Source organism: Miniopterus schreibersii (assembly GCF_964146895.1).
Source record: "Miniopterus schreibersii genome assembly, chromosome: 13".
Classification (NCBI taxonomy): domain Eukaryota; kingdom Metazoa; phylum Chordata; class Mammalia; order Chiroptera; family Miniopteridae; genus Miniopterus; species Miniopterus schreibersii.
Genome location: NC_138113.1, coordinates 29,007,886 through 29,025,410, shown reverse-complemented (window position 1 = coordinate 29,025,410; position 17,525 = coordinate 29,007,886). Strand labels below are relative to the sequence as shown.

The 17,525-nt window shown below is 44.2% G+C and overlaps 1 protein-coding gene across 3 annotated transcripts in view; it reads right to left on the bottom strand.

The window, feature by feature from the left end:
- Window positions 1-17,525, bottom strand: part of EML6 (EMAP like 6) — a gene marked incomplete at its 5' end in the record, with an annotated part of 179,068 nt that overhangs the window by 23,850 nt on the left and 137,693 nt on the right. For 2 of the 3 annotated variants that reach the window (XM_081156749.1, XM_081156750.1), the window contains 2 exons: window positions 14,196-14,322; window positions 14,417-14,618. In XM_081156749.1, the coding sequence (XP_081012875.1) occupies window positions 14,196-14,322; window positions 14,417-14,618 (329 nt within the window). Of the gene's footprint in view, window positions 1-14,180; window positions 14,323-14,416; window positions 14,619-17,525 lie in introns of all 3 variants that reach the window. The other variant, XM_081156748.1, reaches the window with a different exon arrangement.

The following is a 17,525-nucleotide window of genomic DNA, read 5'->3' as shown; positions in this document are numbered from 1 at the left end:
ATGTTCAAAGTGTCATTGGGGGAAATGTAGCTATATTCCAAAATGTTCTATAAAATGCTCCAAGACAATGTCTTGGGAAGCCAAGCTACTCTTGATCCTGGTTTTTGGTGGAAACCAGTAGATGATTGGGAGACTGTTTAGAATTGTCCACAGACCATATCTGTCACCCCATGGATGACCTTCAAGGGCTCCGTGCACCCCCTGGCACTCATGCCAAATTGTGTCTGCACATGTGCATTTTTCTGGGGGAAAAGGGGCATGCTTTAATCAGATTGTCAAAGATGTCTGTCGGGGGGAGAATGAGAACCAATGCTCTAAGGTATGTCCAGATTTAGGAAGTCTCCAAAGTCATGGGGGGCTCTCTATCATTAAAACAAAAGGAATTGGCTAAGCCAAATAAGCCAGTCAGAGAAAGACAAGGATCACATGATCCCACTCATATGTAGAACTTAAAGAACAAAATAAACTGATGAACAAGATAGACCCAGAGACACAGAAAATGAACAGACTGACGAATCTCAGAGGGAAGGCAGGGGTGGGTGGATGGGTGGGAAGAGATAACCGAAGAACTTATATGCATATATGTATAACCCAAGGACACAGACAATAGTGTGGTGAAGGCCTGAGGCGGGTGGTGGGTGCTGGGGTAGAAAGGGTCAATGGTGGGAAAAAAACAACATTTGTAATACGTTCAACAATAAAGATAATTTTTTTTAAAAAAGACCAAAAGGAATTGGATTCTGTTAAATGTATTTTTTTTAAAAAATATATCTTTATTGATTTCAGAGAGAGGAAAGGAGAGGGAGAGAGAGAGATAGAAACATCAATGATGAGACAGTCATTGATTGAGCCCACAACAAGGGCATGTGCCCTGATTGGGAACAGAACCCCGATCGCCTGGATCCTAGGTCGACGCTCAACCGCTGAGCCACGCCCAGCCGGGCTGTTAAATGTATTCTTATGTCTTCCAGAACCATCTGTAGAACTGCTCGGTGATGAAGAGAAGTGGAAGAGAGTCAGGCAGGAGAACTATGGGTGACCTGAGAGCCTGCCATCTTAAAATTGCTCTTGACTGAAGCCTATAACATAGCCTTTAAAAATGGGGATACAGTCCCAGACATGGCCATTTTAGGCAAATATCAATTTATTTGGTTGAAAAATTGAGGGCATAAAAGATGGAGTCTCGGAGGGAACCGCGAGTAAGGTGGGCAGACTATTGAAGCGGCTGCTGCAATAACCCAAGGGAGGGATGATGGAGATCTTGAGTGGTGCAGGGACTGTGGAGAAGGGAACAAGTGCATATTCAAAGAAATACTGGTTGAAGCTGCCTTCGAGGACTTTGCAAACTGATTAGCTCTAGTGGACAAAGGAGGAAGAGCAGTTCAACTGGAAAACCAGTTTTCTGCTTAGGTGTCTGGGTAGACATGGCACCGCTGACTGAAACAGGAGACGATTTATGAGGAAAGACGGTGAGTTCAATTGTGCTGTGTGAAGTTTCAGACATCTGTGGATTGGCCAAACTAGTTGGAAGTTCAACTGAGAGGCGGGACTCAAAGAGATTTAAGACCTTGGGAATCCTCCCCCAGTGAGTGGAAAGTATGAGTTTAATCAGGGAGAGGGTGCAGGGTACAAAGAGAGGACGACCAAAGGGGACATCCTGAGGACAACAGCATGTGAGGGGCTGGAAGACGAAGCAGAGAAGAGACACTGAGAAGCAATGGCTGGAGGGGCAGGTGGAGGGCCAGGCGACACTGCTTCCAAAAGGTAAGTGAGAGAAGAATGTCTGTAACTTTACTGGCCACATATGGCTACTGAGCACTTGATGGTGGCCGGCTCTAAGCTACAACTGGAAAATACACACAACATTTTGAAGGCCTAGTAACAATAATTTAAAAAATAATATAAATAACTCGTTAGTAATTTTTATATTGATTCCATGTTTAAATAGCTTTTAATGTATTGGATTAAATAAAAATATATTATTAAAATTAATTTCATCATCTCAAACTTTTTTAACATGGCTACTCAAAAAATCACGCACACGGCTTCCACTGTATTTCCAGTGGGCAACGCTACTGTAGAAGAAACAGTTCCTCCTTTTAACAAGACAAAGATAGAGGAGAGTGGATTGGATCTGGGAATTAAGAAGTCACCATGTCAGCAGAATGACGGACAGAAGACAGATGGAATGGGCTAGAGAGTGAAGGAGAGACTTGGTGAAGCCTGGATGAGAAGGGAAAAGGGAGGGAAGATAAAGGTGGGAATATATGTGTAAGGGTATAAAATAAGTCAAAGGATTTGTGTGTTTTTTTCCTTGAAGAGAGCTGGGTGGGGATGGGAGAAACTGGAATGTGTTTCTTGGCTGAGGACATGGATCTAGCTAAGGGAGAGACATAGGAAAGATGAGGAGGGAGCTCGGACGATGCGGAGCTGAGGTCCCAGCACCAGCTGAGGGACCAGCCTTGACAGGAGGAGGGACTCGCTTCCTCTAGGGGAAAGGAGGTGAAGGGTTTATGTGGGGTGGAGAATGGGAAGCAAGATAGAGGAGAGAGAAACCAGTACCAAGTACAGCTCATGCCCGTTGGCTTCTGTTTTCTCAGGGAAGGAGGTTAGAAAAGCCATCTGCCAGGAGTGGAGAGGGTAGGGTTTGGGCAGAAGGTTGAAGAGGGAGCAAAAATCTGTCTGCTGAGAGGGTGGCAAAGGGAGCCAGCCAAAGACAAGAATGAAAATGAATGAGCAGCGAAGGGGGCCTAAGCACCCCTGGCAACCCTGATTCCGGTGAGGGCAAGCCGCACCCATGTCACTTTCTAGTCAGGAGAGTGCAGAGGCGGTGTGTAGGCGCAACAGGGAGCTGAAGAGCCAAGAGGCCTAGAAGACTGATGGTCAGGCAGGCGAAAAAGTGAGACCAGCAGGGAGCTGATGAACCTAGGAAAAATGGAGGCACTGGATGTCACGGTGAGGGTGAAGACAGGGTGTACTGGGAGTGAGAAATCTAAAGGAGAGAGGGCTAAGTCACCGAGGAAGAGGGGCCTGTGGGAACAGTGTGACCTATGAGTTGGCAGGAATTGAGGTCGACCAGTTGACTCTTAGCTGCACTCTTCAGGGACAGAAAGTTGGTAAGTGACAGGAAGGGAGGGTGGAAGATGGCAGAATATAACATGAACTTTAAAGAAATGGGTGGGGCTGGTTCAAAAGCATGCCAATATACTCTAAATACACCTATAAAAAACACACCCTGACCTGCCACACCTTACACCCAGTAACATCATTTCAAGGGGCACAAATCGTGCACCCTAACAATTGCTTCTGCAAATACCTCCTCAGTTACCACATCACGACCACGTAACAGTAGAAAGAGGCAGGACAGACGACCCCGGTAGCATCCATTTCCTCCTACTGGAGATCTGAGAGATGTTTGGAGACTGGATTAAAACAATCGGACTGACTCTGCCACTGTCGTCTAAGAGATGTTCTTTTCCTATAGAAAAGCGCTTACCTATTTGTCATGTGATCTCCATGAGTGAGTGCGTTTGGGTCAACTGATTACACTGTAAGAGTATGATTTCCTAGGTATATTAATCTTTCTTAGAAAGCATTTTATAGCACTTTACCTCTGGATTTTTATGGCCTGCAACATTCTTTGTGATAAAAAGCAAGCGAACTATTCTCTAATGAATAGCAGGCTTAATTATCCATTATATAAACATTGTTACTTTGCTTCAAACAATACAGAAAATCAAGATTTTCTGTAATAAAATCATTTATGATGGTAGCATTAAATTCCCTTAAAAAATCAACTATCCAACTTTTGGTGGAGTTACATAGCTAAACAATGGGCCTTAAAAATGATTAATTTCAGCATTTCAGGTTTTAATAGATACTGTAGCTTCAGTTCTTCCACCTTGTTAAAGAACAGGAAACTTGCTCTCTTCCACCTGCTCAGAGCAACTGAATGTAGAACTCTCACCAAACCAAGGGGCGAAGGGAAGAATTTAGCTGAGCAAGAAACGCTCTGGAGCAGAGACACTCCTTGTCCTGTTTGCCCTATGGAGTGAGGTTTGAGTGTCGCTTACACACAACATATATGCAACTGTACGTCTCTGTCCTAACTCATAGGCTATTTAACGTCACTTTGTCATCACAAATGGGGTAAAATGCAGAGTTAGAGGGTCCTCCCATTTATTGAACCAAGAGTCAATATAAGACGTAGTGGTTTTGACAGATCTCAGTCTAGTAAATTCAGTAGCACCTGCTAGCAAGGTTGTCAGTTATTAGCAACTCTAACAGTACAAGTTCACAAAGCAGCTATTGATCAACTGCGACAAAGGGCCTCTGTCAGTCCTGCAGAGCCAGTGGAGGCAAGTGGCAGGGGAGCTGGGCTGTTTACTCCTTGATATCACCCTGGAGGAAAACACGCTTTCGTATGCTCATTTCACCTCAGGCAAACTTGAAATGTGAATTTACTGATTAAATAAAGCATGTTTTAAAAATGGGGGCAGGTTCTCCCAGTGGATTTCTGTCCCTAAATGTAGCATAAATGTTTCAGGAAAAAAACTGGGATTACCTATAGATGGTGGTTTGTTTCAATTCAGGGACAGCTACCTAAACCTTTCCCATATTTTTCTAAACTTTGCCACCCACGAGAACGTTCTTTGTTTCATTGTAAATCTGCCAACGAAGAAGCTTTGTATATAAAAATAGGTGTGATGGCAACAATAATACAGAATTTTCTTTTCAGTTCTTCTGACCTTGGGTTAATTAAATAGATTTAAACCAAATAAACATTTTAATTTCTAATGGACAGATGATATGAAGATTGAAAAATCATTTAAACAAGAGCAGTCCCACGGCCACTTAGGACATCACTGGGTTCTACACGGGGTCAGACAATTCCCCACAAAGAGAGGACCACCTAAAGATGCTAACAACATGAAGGTAAAAGTTGTTGACAAAAGAATAGATTTCTAGACCATTTTGAGGACAGATTAATTTATTGCAGTATTAAGAGAAGCAGGCTAAGGATAGTCACCCATTCATCTACTCATTCAAGAAATATCTGTTTACTAAGTATTTTGTGTAAGACACTGTGTTAGGCATGTGGTGGTAACCATGATAGTGCCAACCCTCGAGGAATTGAATTTCATAGGCAAGTTTACAATCCAGTGGAGCTTTAAATACCCTGATGCTATGGACCCATAGATTAAGGAACCAATATTAAACCTTTCCCATATTTTTAATGGGAACAGTGTAAAGACTAAATCTTAAGGAGTAAAGAAGGTTATTAATTTTTAGGGGTTGAAACAAAAACAAAACAAAACTCCCATAACATTTCTTTATAAACCCATGGTGTACAGCTTTCTTTATAGGACTTTCTTTTTGCTTAAGTTCATAGATCTGAACAAATCGATTGGTAAAGGATATGAGATAGTGGGAGATAAATTTTAGGGCCTTTCTGATTCAGCTATAAACACAGTTTAAGAAAAAGTTTGGAAAACTCTAGTGTTGGAGTAGAATTTTGAGGTCATTTAGCGAGAGAACCTGTGAATTCGCCCATGGGGGGGACTGTCATTGTCTGTTTCGTTGGGGCACTTTGGGGATTTGGGAAATCAACACTGCCTGAGGAAATGCTGTCAGCTCCTGGCTCATGTAACTCTATCTGAGCTTTCCATGTATGCTACAATTAAAGAAACATCACACTTTTATGTCACTTTTAACATGACATCTAACTTTTGTATTGTCATCTTTCCATTATTTACATCACCATCCTATTGTGATGACCAAGCAGATTGGTGTCAGAAGTGAGATTAATGCCAAGGACTCCCTCAGGCCCTTGCCGGATGCAGCCACCCATTTTCCAGGGAAATACTGGACATCTCCTGAGATTCTAGATATAAAAGGAAATCCAAGAGAGCTGAGTTTTGCTTTGACTCTCACTGGAGCTAGTACTTTTTGTAAACATCAGAGACTCAGAACTGAAAATCAAGAAGATTAAAGATGTCAAAGGTTTCAAATAGTGGAAAGGTAATGGTAATAATAACAAAGTTGATATACAACTCTGTCACTAACTAGCCTTTGCTTTAAAAAATGGCCAAGATGGAGACGGATTTAAAAAAAAAAATTGTGAGAATTTCTATTTTAAAATATGAGCACTAAATATTCCCCCTTACAGTCAGCTGGACCTTTTAACTTTGTCATTTGGGAGGGGGGGAAAGATATTCAGAGGACAAAAATTAAAAAATGATTTTCTAATTGAATGAGGGACCCCCTTTCTGGAAAGCAAATAGTACTTAAGACAAAACTTGATTGATACAAGTGTATAAAAATAATCATTTCTTGAAACTTCTTCCTAGAAACTGTATATGTTACATAGCTGGGTAAAACAGCTGAATGTCTGGAGAAAATATATTCAATAAATTGATGACTACAGCTATAAATACAATTTTAAGGCAAACTACATTAAACTTGTGCTAAGACAATATAATTTAAGGGTTAAACAATAACTTTTCTACTTTAGACATTTTTTTTTTTTTTTTTAATGAGATGACCTTCTCTATCTGAGATAAGCAGGAGAGGCTAGCAGCAAGCCAAGGCCTTTCCGAGACAGGAAAAACATACGCATGTGCTCAGTTTGGACGGCTGAGTTGTGGCCATAAGTTATGCAGCTTCTGTAGTGAGAAGGGGGGCAGAGGGGTGGGGGTTGGGGTTTGAAACTCTCCTTTCAGTGCAGGTGGAAAATGCTATCATAAGTAAGATAACGTTTTAAAGATGGTGTAGGAACAGAAAGGGTTAAATGCTACACTCTTTTGTTCCTCTCTGGATAGACAGCCAAAGGCTGTAAGTGTGAGCACTTGTTCCTCACAGGCCTTGAAGAAATACAGAGGGCTGACTCGGTGCACTGAGGAGACAGTCTCTGGGCTAACTACTGCCCCACGCAGAAGGGGAAAGCAGTGAATGCTCATCCGTCAACTCCCATAGAAATAGTTGCATTTGTATTAATTTTGTCATTATAAACTTAGGTTTTTCTCCTGAACACAAGCTCCAGGTTTCAACTGAATACAGCAAATAAGAATCTCGGTTATTACCATTCCCCATGTAGGAGGCTGGTATGAGCAGTTTGGCGAGGGGGAGATGGGGACCATGTGCCATGAAAATATGTGACAATGCATCCAGTTACAAAGACTAAGGGCAGTCGGCGCATCTGGATTGTAACAAAAGACCACACTCCACACTTGGAGATATTATTAGATCCTGTCTATGAATTACTTTTCAAATGCCTTGTGATTCGCCTCTGTGGTGATCGTGCGGCTACACAGAATGCAAAGTTGGGCTTGCATGACAATTTGATCCTTTAAAAAAAAATCAGGTATTTGCACCAAGTATGTCTTCGGTTGTAAATTTCTAATTTCTGTTTTTGTTTTTTCTACTTAATGTGAAAATAAAAACCTCTGAAGATGGGCCAAAGATGTTTAAACATTATTTTAAAAAATACTTGGGCCTACCAACATGTAATGTGAACACAAAATTTCATTTTAAGAAGTCAGACTTGTCAGTGCGCTAGGGTCTTTTATAGAGCGATGCGTGTGGCATCCCCTACAGTGGTGTAAAGCTGTGGCTAATCAGAGCTGCTCCGCTGAAAGCGGGCGCAGTTTCGAACATCGCGGCTGCCCCCGGTACTGATGTGGCCGTGTCGCCCGCAGCTTTCCCTGACCGTGTGTACACCGTGCTCACACTAGGTAACAAGTACCTGTGGATGCTCAAAGGCGTGTACAAATTATAGTAATTGCTGTTCAACACTGAAATGGCCGAGGTTCTTTTCTGTGATAACGACACCAGTTTCTATTAGAAAAAAAGTTCAAGGAGCATGAGCTGCCCGTTTCCCACGGCCCTGGCACATCTGCCCTCCCCGCTCTCCAAGGCCGCCCGCGCGGACGGCATCGCCCGGGGACGCGGCAGAGGAGCGGCGCCCGCTCTCCTGGTGCTCCTGGGGGGGGACTCAGCTGCTCCCCCCCCCCCAGGCCTCAGCCTCATAAGGTGGTCTGCTCCTGCGCTCCATTCTCCCCTTGCCCCTTCATGCCCGGCTTGGGAATGGCCTTCAGCTGTTGCCGTCCCCAAGGCGCCGCCCCATCCCTGCTGTTTCCCGTCATCTTGCTCAAACCTCCGTCTGTTCCTTCGTTAAGCTCTCCCCGAACTACTTTCTCCGAGCACCTCTGTTTTTTGCTGGGGCCACACTGACAAGGAGAGTTCAGGCCAAACTTCAAACACTTACGGTCATTCCTTTCACTGTCTATTAATTTTATGAAATTCTATCTAAGATACTAGGTGCCCTATATGTTTGTATTCCTTGAAGCCAATGTTAGGGAACTTCAGCCAAGAATCACAATCAGAAAAGTGAAGTTTTAAACACCATCCAACAATATAATCATCAGAAATACAACATATAACACGGTGCATCAAAGACCACGAAAAACAAAACACAAAAACAAAAACACGAAAAACAAAACACAAAAGCTCCTATTAAAACAAGGCCAAAAAAAAAAAAAAAGAGTTAAATTTAAAAATCAACATAACCTCATGAGTATTTTTCTTTCTCTTTTAGGTCTATAATAATTTTAGCGATCTCTAGTGATTATGGGGTTAACAAAGCAATGTGCACTCAGTGGAGGCCAGATGCCATGCTTAGGACAGGAAAGCCAAAGTGTGGGGCTCTTGTCAAAAAACAGACAATTTCAGAAACGTATGGTGGTATTATAACAAAGCCACACAGTCCAACCCAAGGAAAGGTCGGTCAAAAACTCAGTAGTGACAATTTAAATATGAGACATTCATTATAATCAGTTGAACCTAAAAAATGTTATCCTATTACTTCAAGAAACAAATAATATAAACTCTGCTTTAAAAAAAGAATATATACCAATAGGAATCAACTAACTCATGCTCAGTATATGATCAAAAAATGAAGTTAGAAGGAGTGAAAATGACTTCTTGATTTTTAAAAATAAAATTCTATTTTTTAAAAATTGATATGCCTTCCCCTTCTTAAGGATTCAAGTGGTTATCAGTCAGAGATATAAAAACTATTTTTCCTCCTAAGTTGATGCTATGAAATGCTAAATCTTAGGCCAGAGGATAAATCATAAACATGGGCTTTAGATGACCTGAAGCATGGGCTTCCTGGGGGAGCTGTCCCTAAAGGTCAACCTTCCCCTCCCCGTCTTACTATGTGCGCTGGTCATGGTCATCTGGGCAGTAGCCAAGCTCAGGGCCAGAGTATCTCTAAGAGCCCAGGAGGAATTCACAGGAGGGCAAGAGGACAGAAAGTCTCTCCTGAGAATGACCCAAAGTGTCTGGTGCCTGGCAGAATCCTTACTTCAGAATCCTTAAGGGGCATCACTTACACCCCAGTAGGAATCTGGAAGACTCAGGAGGCTAGTCCTCTAAGAGGACATGTATGTTTTCATTTCCATTTGTGTCTGTACCTTGTGTCATAATAAACAAAACCTTTACATCTTCTAACTGCTGGCATCTACCAACATTCAAATCACTATCTAGTTATGAAAAAGACACACGAGGACAAGAATCCTTGATAGTCCTGTGCAGCTGAGGACAATATGGGCATAGACAGTGACCACTGCACATTGTCTCACTCTCCCTTCTTCTGGTGGCGGTTTGAAACAACTATCCTTGTCAGTCCTCCCTCCCCACTGTCCACTGGGCACGTTTGGTGGTTAACACTATCATTAGCCACTGGACTATGAGGAGCTTTATGTGGACCTGGATGAGAAGACTTGACCCATCCCCTAGGTCCTGGAGGTGGGGCTGGAGGCAGTAGCTGGGTGAGACTTTGAGATGTCTCTCTTTGGGGAGAGGATAACTGCAATGTCAATCATATGTGGGACAGTTTAATTTGGGGCATTTTAAATGTGTGTATGTGACAAGAAAAGGGTGGAGTATAGTGGATATTTGGTCTTTTGGGTCCATCCAGAAACCAACTTAATTTTGATAACAGCCCTGGATTTTTACTTCTGGTGGAGGTGACTGTACTGTTATTCTATGGGTGGCATGTGACTATTTTAGAATTGCCAAAGGTTCATATTTTCCAGGTCACGGTGATTGATTCAAAGGGTGGTCATGTGACCCACCAGAGCCAATAGCACATCATAAGGCATTTGTGGGGATTTGTGAATCAGAGGCAGTTTTTCCCGCTGGTTTTGAACCACAGAGACTGTAAGGTCCAGGTCCTGCAGCCATTTTCCTACTTGAAAAACTGCAATAACCCAGAGGAAGCAGAACTGCGATATGGAGAGAGAACAGAGTCCTGGCACATGATCTGAGTTCCCATATCAAGTGACACCTGAAGTCACCCTAACCCTGGATTTTCATGTGTGTGAGCCAATGGGTTCCTTTTGCTCAGACCAGTTTGGGTTGAGTGGCCCCTTTGAAACTAAATGCCTACTTTATAAATTAAAAAATGATATATAAACAAGGTGTGACTTTGATAATGTATTTGAAAAAACTATAATTTTATAGGTAACTCTAGTAATTCGGTACTGAGCAAACTTTAGGGATTTATCCCGATGAGTTTGAGAGAACTGCTTTTACCAGAGTCAGAAGACGGGATTTCGGACCATTCCTTGTGCCGTGATGATGGTGAGATTTTGCACTTCAAATCGCTCTGAAAAACTATGCTTTCCCCCTTCCTGGTTTTTTTGTTTGTTTCTTTTCTCAAAAGGAACTTCCTGACATTTAAATATTTATTAAATAATAAATTTAAGTTTGCAGATGGACAAAACAGCTATTACAGAATGAGAAAATACGGTAAAGCAGGAGGTGAGGTCAAACGCTGAGAGTGAGGGGAGGGTCAGTTGAAGCTGGGGACGGCTGCTCTAGGCCCCGGTTATGGGTCAGCTGAGGAAGGAGAGCCCTGTGGGATAGCCCTGAGTGTCTAGATGAAGTCTGAAAGCACAGATTCTCAAAACTGGAAAGATTTCAGTGACTTTCCTCAGCACGTGCAACACACAGCAGCTCAGCACCTGGGATGCCCCAGGGCTCACTCAGGGCTGGGGTAGGCTGGGCAAGCGTGCCCCGTCAGGGAGGCAAGGCCCCCAGCATGTTAGTGCAAAGTTGAAGTGGGTGCCCAGGATACTCGATAAACACCTAGAAGGGGTTACAGGTTGGTGGGATTAGCCCAGCATTCTTTGGAGAGCAATTAAAAACATTTCTCTCAGCTTCCCGACTTCCCAAAAAGATTGGAACCGGAGGAGAGTGGATGACTTCTGAAGGGAAAGAACTCACAACGTGTCAGAAATTGTAGGAGGAAGCACAATCTCAAGCCTCACAGCTATTCTGAAATCAAATAATGAAGTCAAATTTAAACAATCTATGACTGTCTTAAATTTTTGGAATTAAGAATGGAGTTGCTTAGAAAAATGACTGATGCATACTGTGCAACTGGCTTCAAAGCAGTTTTCAGTGTGGCAGATGCCACACTCATCTCACGGTTTCTGAAGTGACACAGAGGGATTTAAACCAGAGGCAGAGCGGCCTGAACACTGGCCAGAGGTTGGCAAAGGAGCTCCTGGCCCTGAATGGGTGCTCCAAGCTCGTGTCTCTTGTGGTTCTTGGGTCTTTGTCTCCCATTAGTCTTATGGGTACATGTCTTGGCCTGGCTGTTTAGAAAAGGCACCCAGGTATCTGCAGCATATACAGAAAGGAACAATACAGGGAAGGTCAAAAAGAGCCTCTGCCCCTCGAATCAGCTGGGCTTGAAGTAGTCAAAGGGATCAGCATCACAGCTGACAGTCCTGGATGTTCCCGGGGAGAACCTGGGTGCCACCTGGCCCCACGCTCCTGCTGTCGGAGGCCCCCAGCATTTCTCTGTCACTGCCCCTCATTCCTCGGATGCTGCAGTCCGTGGAACCCATTCCGTACCCTAGGTGAGGACCCGGGTGAGCTGCTGCTGGCTTATGGTCAGGAGTCTCCCCTGACCCAGGGCCCCGGCCCCACCTTCCCTTCCCCATTCTCCTTGCTCACAAATTCTCCGAAGGCCCTGCCTTGCACCCATTCATCCCTTCTGCAGCTCAGAGCTGCCTACGGTCCTGTCTCTGAGGTTTAAGCTCCCCTAAGATTACTGACAACTGGCAGAGACCGCTGGTTCTGGGTTCTGATAGGGATTTGCCCCTGGAGGCTGCTCACTCAGGCACCATTTACTGCCCCTTCCCCGCACCCCCTCCTTGCCCTGCCCCGCATTGCTCCCAGCACTCTGTGCAGCTTGCACCCTGGGTTTCAGCCCCTGTAGGAAATGATACTGTTTTAAGTTATCTAAGACATTGCTACGTACAGAGAAGGCTTCATTATTCCTCCAAACCCCATATTTATCTTAAAATTGTGTTCTTCACTGCACATTCTCTTCACTACACCCTGGTGTGAATTATTTTTTAAAATGCCAGTAAAGTACTAAAATAACTCCCCCTATAGCTCATAATCCTATGGTTGTTGTTTTTTTCTTTTGTATTAAAGAAAACAACATAGCATACAGTCCTGTGTATGCTATGAACAAGCTCCCAATCTAGTGCGTTGAAGAAAATGAGGTGGCTTCAAAATTCTGGATTTTAAGATAGAAAATTCTCCTTAAGGCTGTCTCTACCTTCACCTCGAGTAGGTATGAGAATTTTACAGGCCTGCCCAAAGAGACACCAAGGCCAAGAGAGGTTCAGGTTAGAAATCAGCTGTAGTGTTTGGAATTAGGAATTTGGTTAGATTTCTACATCTTAGTGGCCACAAACAACCTTGGAATAAGAGCCGAGTCAACTTATTACACAATGTTATGTGAAATTGGAAAGGTTGGGTAATTTTCTTTCAAAAGAGTGTTTGATTTATGCCAATTTTTTTTAGAGTAGATTATTTAAGTGGAAGGCTTATTCATGAACATATGTGCATATGGTTCTTTTGTCCCTTGATTCTTAGAATTAGGTCCTTTACATTTATTTCTTCTTTGTGGGCACTAAAAAACCACTTTGCAAGCAACATAAACTATAATTTACAGACTATTGTAGAAAAAAAAAATCTCTATAATTTAAAAAAAAAAATCAAAAGAGAACTCTGAGCCTTGAGTAGCATCTAGCAAAGATGCTAAGGAAGAATTAGGGTTTTTCCACATCAGATTCAATCTTCTTGCCTGCAGCACACCCATCCTTTCTCAAGCTTATTTTAACTTTTGGCACCAAACTGAAGCAGGGGGGCGGGGGGTGACATTTTATTTCTTTGTATTGAAAGTCCCACCTTATAGTAAAAGATGCTGGATCAACTTGGTTAAATAGTTATTATTAGGCAGAAAGCCATGCTGAATGCAAAAAACAACTTGTGTCTCATCAGCTATACACATCACAGACCCAGGGTACTGTGAGCCCTGAACCCGTCGGTGTGAAGTGTTCACAGAGAACCTTGAACATCTTCAAGATCCACGAAATTCTCTTTAAAAGTCATTATTCAATATCTCTCCTCCCTACTATGAATATGGTAAATTAAGTAATAGCAGTAATTATGAGCTTTTTTAAACAAATGCTAGAATATTTCACAATTTCTCTTATCGATTACAATTATAATTTACAACAGCACGTCAAAAAGGCCTAAAATAATACCAACACCTTTCCTTCTACACAGAGGATCTAAGAAAACAAAATCAAATAGGCCCGGAATCACCAAACACACGTGAACAAATGTGGGCAGGTGAAGACACAGTGAGACGAGGTACACAAAGTGGGACAGAGTAAAGCACAGAGTCTGGTTAGAATGGAGGACTATCTGTCACACCCACAAATAGTCCCTCCTGACCTCAGAAGCCCGCCCTCCCTCCTACGGGTCTGGTCAGCATGCTGTCCTGGCAGCCACCACATTCGGGACACTTTTTGGCTGTCCTGACATCCTCCTGGGCAAGGGAAGCTAGTCCAATCAAATCTCATGTCTCTTCAAGTCACTCCATAAACCACTTTGGCAAAGTGGAACCCACCCTTTGCCATATTTTGGGGGCTGTGGGCAACTCCCCCCAAATTAAGCCTGTGTGCAGGTTAAGACTCTGCGCATACACATGACAGACTAGCTCAAGTCAGAACTTTGCTGGCAAAGAAAATGCGCTGCGGTTTAAGTGCGTTTCTTGTCCTCGGGTGGAACAGGTGCAAAGGAACCCGGCGACACCATACCTTTCTTCCGCGGAGGCTTCCTTCATCTGCTGGTGCGGTTTGGTGCCCTCCATTTCCCTGATGCTCACAGCATAGATCTTGGTGGTGTAATCAATGGCCTTTTCTCTGGCGACGTCACTGTCATAGCCTCAAACAACAGAAGGAGGTGGGGGTGGAGCTGGTTTGCTGTGGCCCAGGAGGGGCTGGGGAGGAGGGCGGCTGGCGCGGGGGCCGGGACTCACCTCCATCCTCCTCTGCGTCGGTGTCCGACTCCTCGCTGTCCACCAGCTTGCTCTCCTGGGTCCCCACAAACTCCCTGGTCCAGATCATTAGGGCTGTGTCGGCGCCCCCTACCGTGAGCAGCACCGAGTCGCTGTGCAGCCATCTCACGTTGGTGACGTGCGCGCTGTGGCCCACGTACTTCTTGAATCTCGAGTGCTGGCCCTGTAAAGGCAGAAACTGGCCATGACCCCATCTGGAGTCTCGCTGCTCCTGTCTCTGGATTATTCCAGCCACGTGGCTTCTACTGGATGCGAAGGACACATTTAAGCAGCAGTGTCCTTTCGTTTCTCTAGAATGTAAGCTCCACGAAGGCAGGGAACAAGTCTCTTTTTCCCCTGAAACATTGCCTGGCTCATCACAGGTCCTCAATAAATAGTTTGTGAGGGAACAAGTTGAATGTTAGGCTACAGAAGCTATTTCTGGGAGTGTAGGGAAGTATAAAAAGGTTGTTTTTGTTTCTCTCAAATATCCAATGTGCATTCTCCCCAGGTCTCTGGTGTAAACGCCTGATTGTGATTCTGGCTGACATTTGATATCAGAAGTGTCTTCCCAGTCATTCCCCACAGTGGTTTTTGTACCAAAGCCCAGACCGAGACAGAGCAGCAAGGGACTTCTTATAATCCTGGGGCCTCAAGGAAGACTTGAAACACACACACCAGTTTCTGCCATGGACACTGGAAATATTCTCTAACCCTAGGGACACTCAACTAATTGATTTAAAAACAAAGTAAGCTGCTTTTCAACAAACACAATCGAATAAACAGAACCCAGTTTATTAGTAATTTCCGAGAGCTCTTTAGAGTGGCAAACTCAGGCCATGCCACCCTTATCCCCTGGAGGGGAAGGACAAGTGAATGTGAGTCAGCGGCTCGCTCCGGGGCAGCCCTGACAAGTGGTGGGGATTTGCAGCTGGCACCAGATGCCAGCTTCCATTTCTGGCTCATGAGCCATAGTCTGGCTGGCAAAAACAGCTCCGGCGGGAGCCATTTAAAAAGGGAGAGTTTTCCCATCCTCTGGGTGACTCCCAGGGAATACCCCACGCCGTGTGGGAAGCTGCATGTACTCTCTGAAGTCATGAGAGGGCCATCCGTGTCCCAGATGAACACTTTACCCAATAATTGATGAGAGGCTCCCAGAGGATTTGGGACTGGCATGCGGGGAAACCTGAAACCGCCACAACCACGCGGCAGGAGACAGGTGCAGGAGCGTGCATGACCTGAAAATCCTCCTGGTCGGATCTCTCTGGATTTGCCCAGCCCCGACCCGGCAGCAGAGTGCCACTGCCCACTCCTCAGCGGGGTACCGAGTCCAGAGAGGTGAGGGAAGCAAACACTCAGGCGGCGGCCCCGGGAAGCCCTCCCGAGCCCCTAGTTGGCTAAGCAAATAGGCAGAGCCAAATCAGGCTTTCCGCTGGAAGCCACTGTGTGACCATGTGAGATCCAGAAGGCACGGACACAAAGAGGACAGTCCCGGCGGCCGCAGCCGTGTGTCCTGCCCGTCTTCCTGCTGGAAGCAGAACCAGCCCATTATGCAAGCTGCGTTCTTGAGAGGAGAAACTGAAAGGCTTGAGAGATGCCTCTCCTTACTCTCTCTCGTATGAAGGAGCACAGGGTTTCTAGACAGGATGGGGAAAAGGATCCCCAAAGAAAGGCCGGGGGGGGGGTATGCTAAGGTGATCAGAATCTTCGAAGAGGGAAAGACAGTGACCCAAAGAATACAAAGAGGAAAAATCTGAGTCAATTCCAGCAAAGGGTGATTCAAGATTCTCAGAACAGGAAGCAAGCTCACGGCTCCCCGAACCAGTAAAAGGAATTCACAGTTAGCAAAGGTTCCGGGAAACCAGCGGCTCCCCCAAGAGGAAGGGGCGGGCAGGGGTGTTTGCTGGTTCTCTAAGGTCTATGGACGGAGCCTCCCGAAGATCTGCTGCAGCCAGTCAGACGCGCCGTCCTGGGTCACCACGGCAAGTCCTGCATTTCTGTTACAGCCCTCAGGGCTCACTGCCACAACTCTCCTCTTCCACTGAGTGCTGAGAGAGTGGAGGCCCTGCCCTGGCTGGTGTGGCTCAGTGGGCTGAGCGTTGATCTGTGTACCCAAAGGTCACCAGTTGGATTCCTGGTCAGGGCACATACCCAGGTTGTGGGTGTGCAGGAGGTAACAGATCAATGTTTCTCTCCCTCTCCTTTGCTCTCTAAGAAACAAATAAGTATATATATATATATATTTTTTTTTTAAAAAAAGGAGAATCTGAAGCACTGGTTGTTAACTATTTGTAGGTGAGAAATTCCTGAGAATCTAATGAAAGCTACGTACCTGCTCCCCACATTCACAGCATTTCATACAGTTTGTCCGTATGAAAAATTTTATGGACAAAGTTCCACTTTGAAGAACCACTCTCTCTCTCTCTTTTTTAATTCTCTTGAGACTTTGATGTTCTGAGAAAGAAACTTTAGAACCTAAGGGTGGGTTTTAAAAATGTAAATGACATGGTGATATATATTTTTTTATCCTTAAGTTTGCTTCATTACATTTTTCTAATGGAGGACATGAAGTCACTCAATTACTGACAATTTTACAATTTTACATGAGATAAAAGAAATATACAAATGAAAAAAATTCAACAAAGGGCCATCACTATACAAGTTCTAGATATTATACACTAAATCATAGCTAATTTCTAGATGAACTAGAGGATAGGTAGCCTCTTCAGGAGTCACAGCGTCCACAGTAGCTTTAAAGAAAGGTGAGAATTTAAAAAATGCTATAATAATAATTATAGTAAAAACTAAAAGTTTGGGATACTTCCTATATGGTAAGCATTATTCTAAATGTTTTTTATAAGTATTAACTCATATAATGACATAGCGTCCAATTAGAGAAAGATTTGTTCCTACTTTACAGAGGACCCAACTCTGTCACAGAGATTCTAAGAAGCTCCCCTTAGGTCAGACACCAGAGTCAGCACCTGAACCAGGTGGTTTGGCTTTAGAATGGAGGACACGGTGATATTTTTACCTCTCCCGTCTAGTGGAAGGGCATAACTCTGGAAAAGAAGGAGGGATATGGGAACGA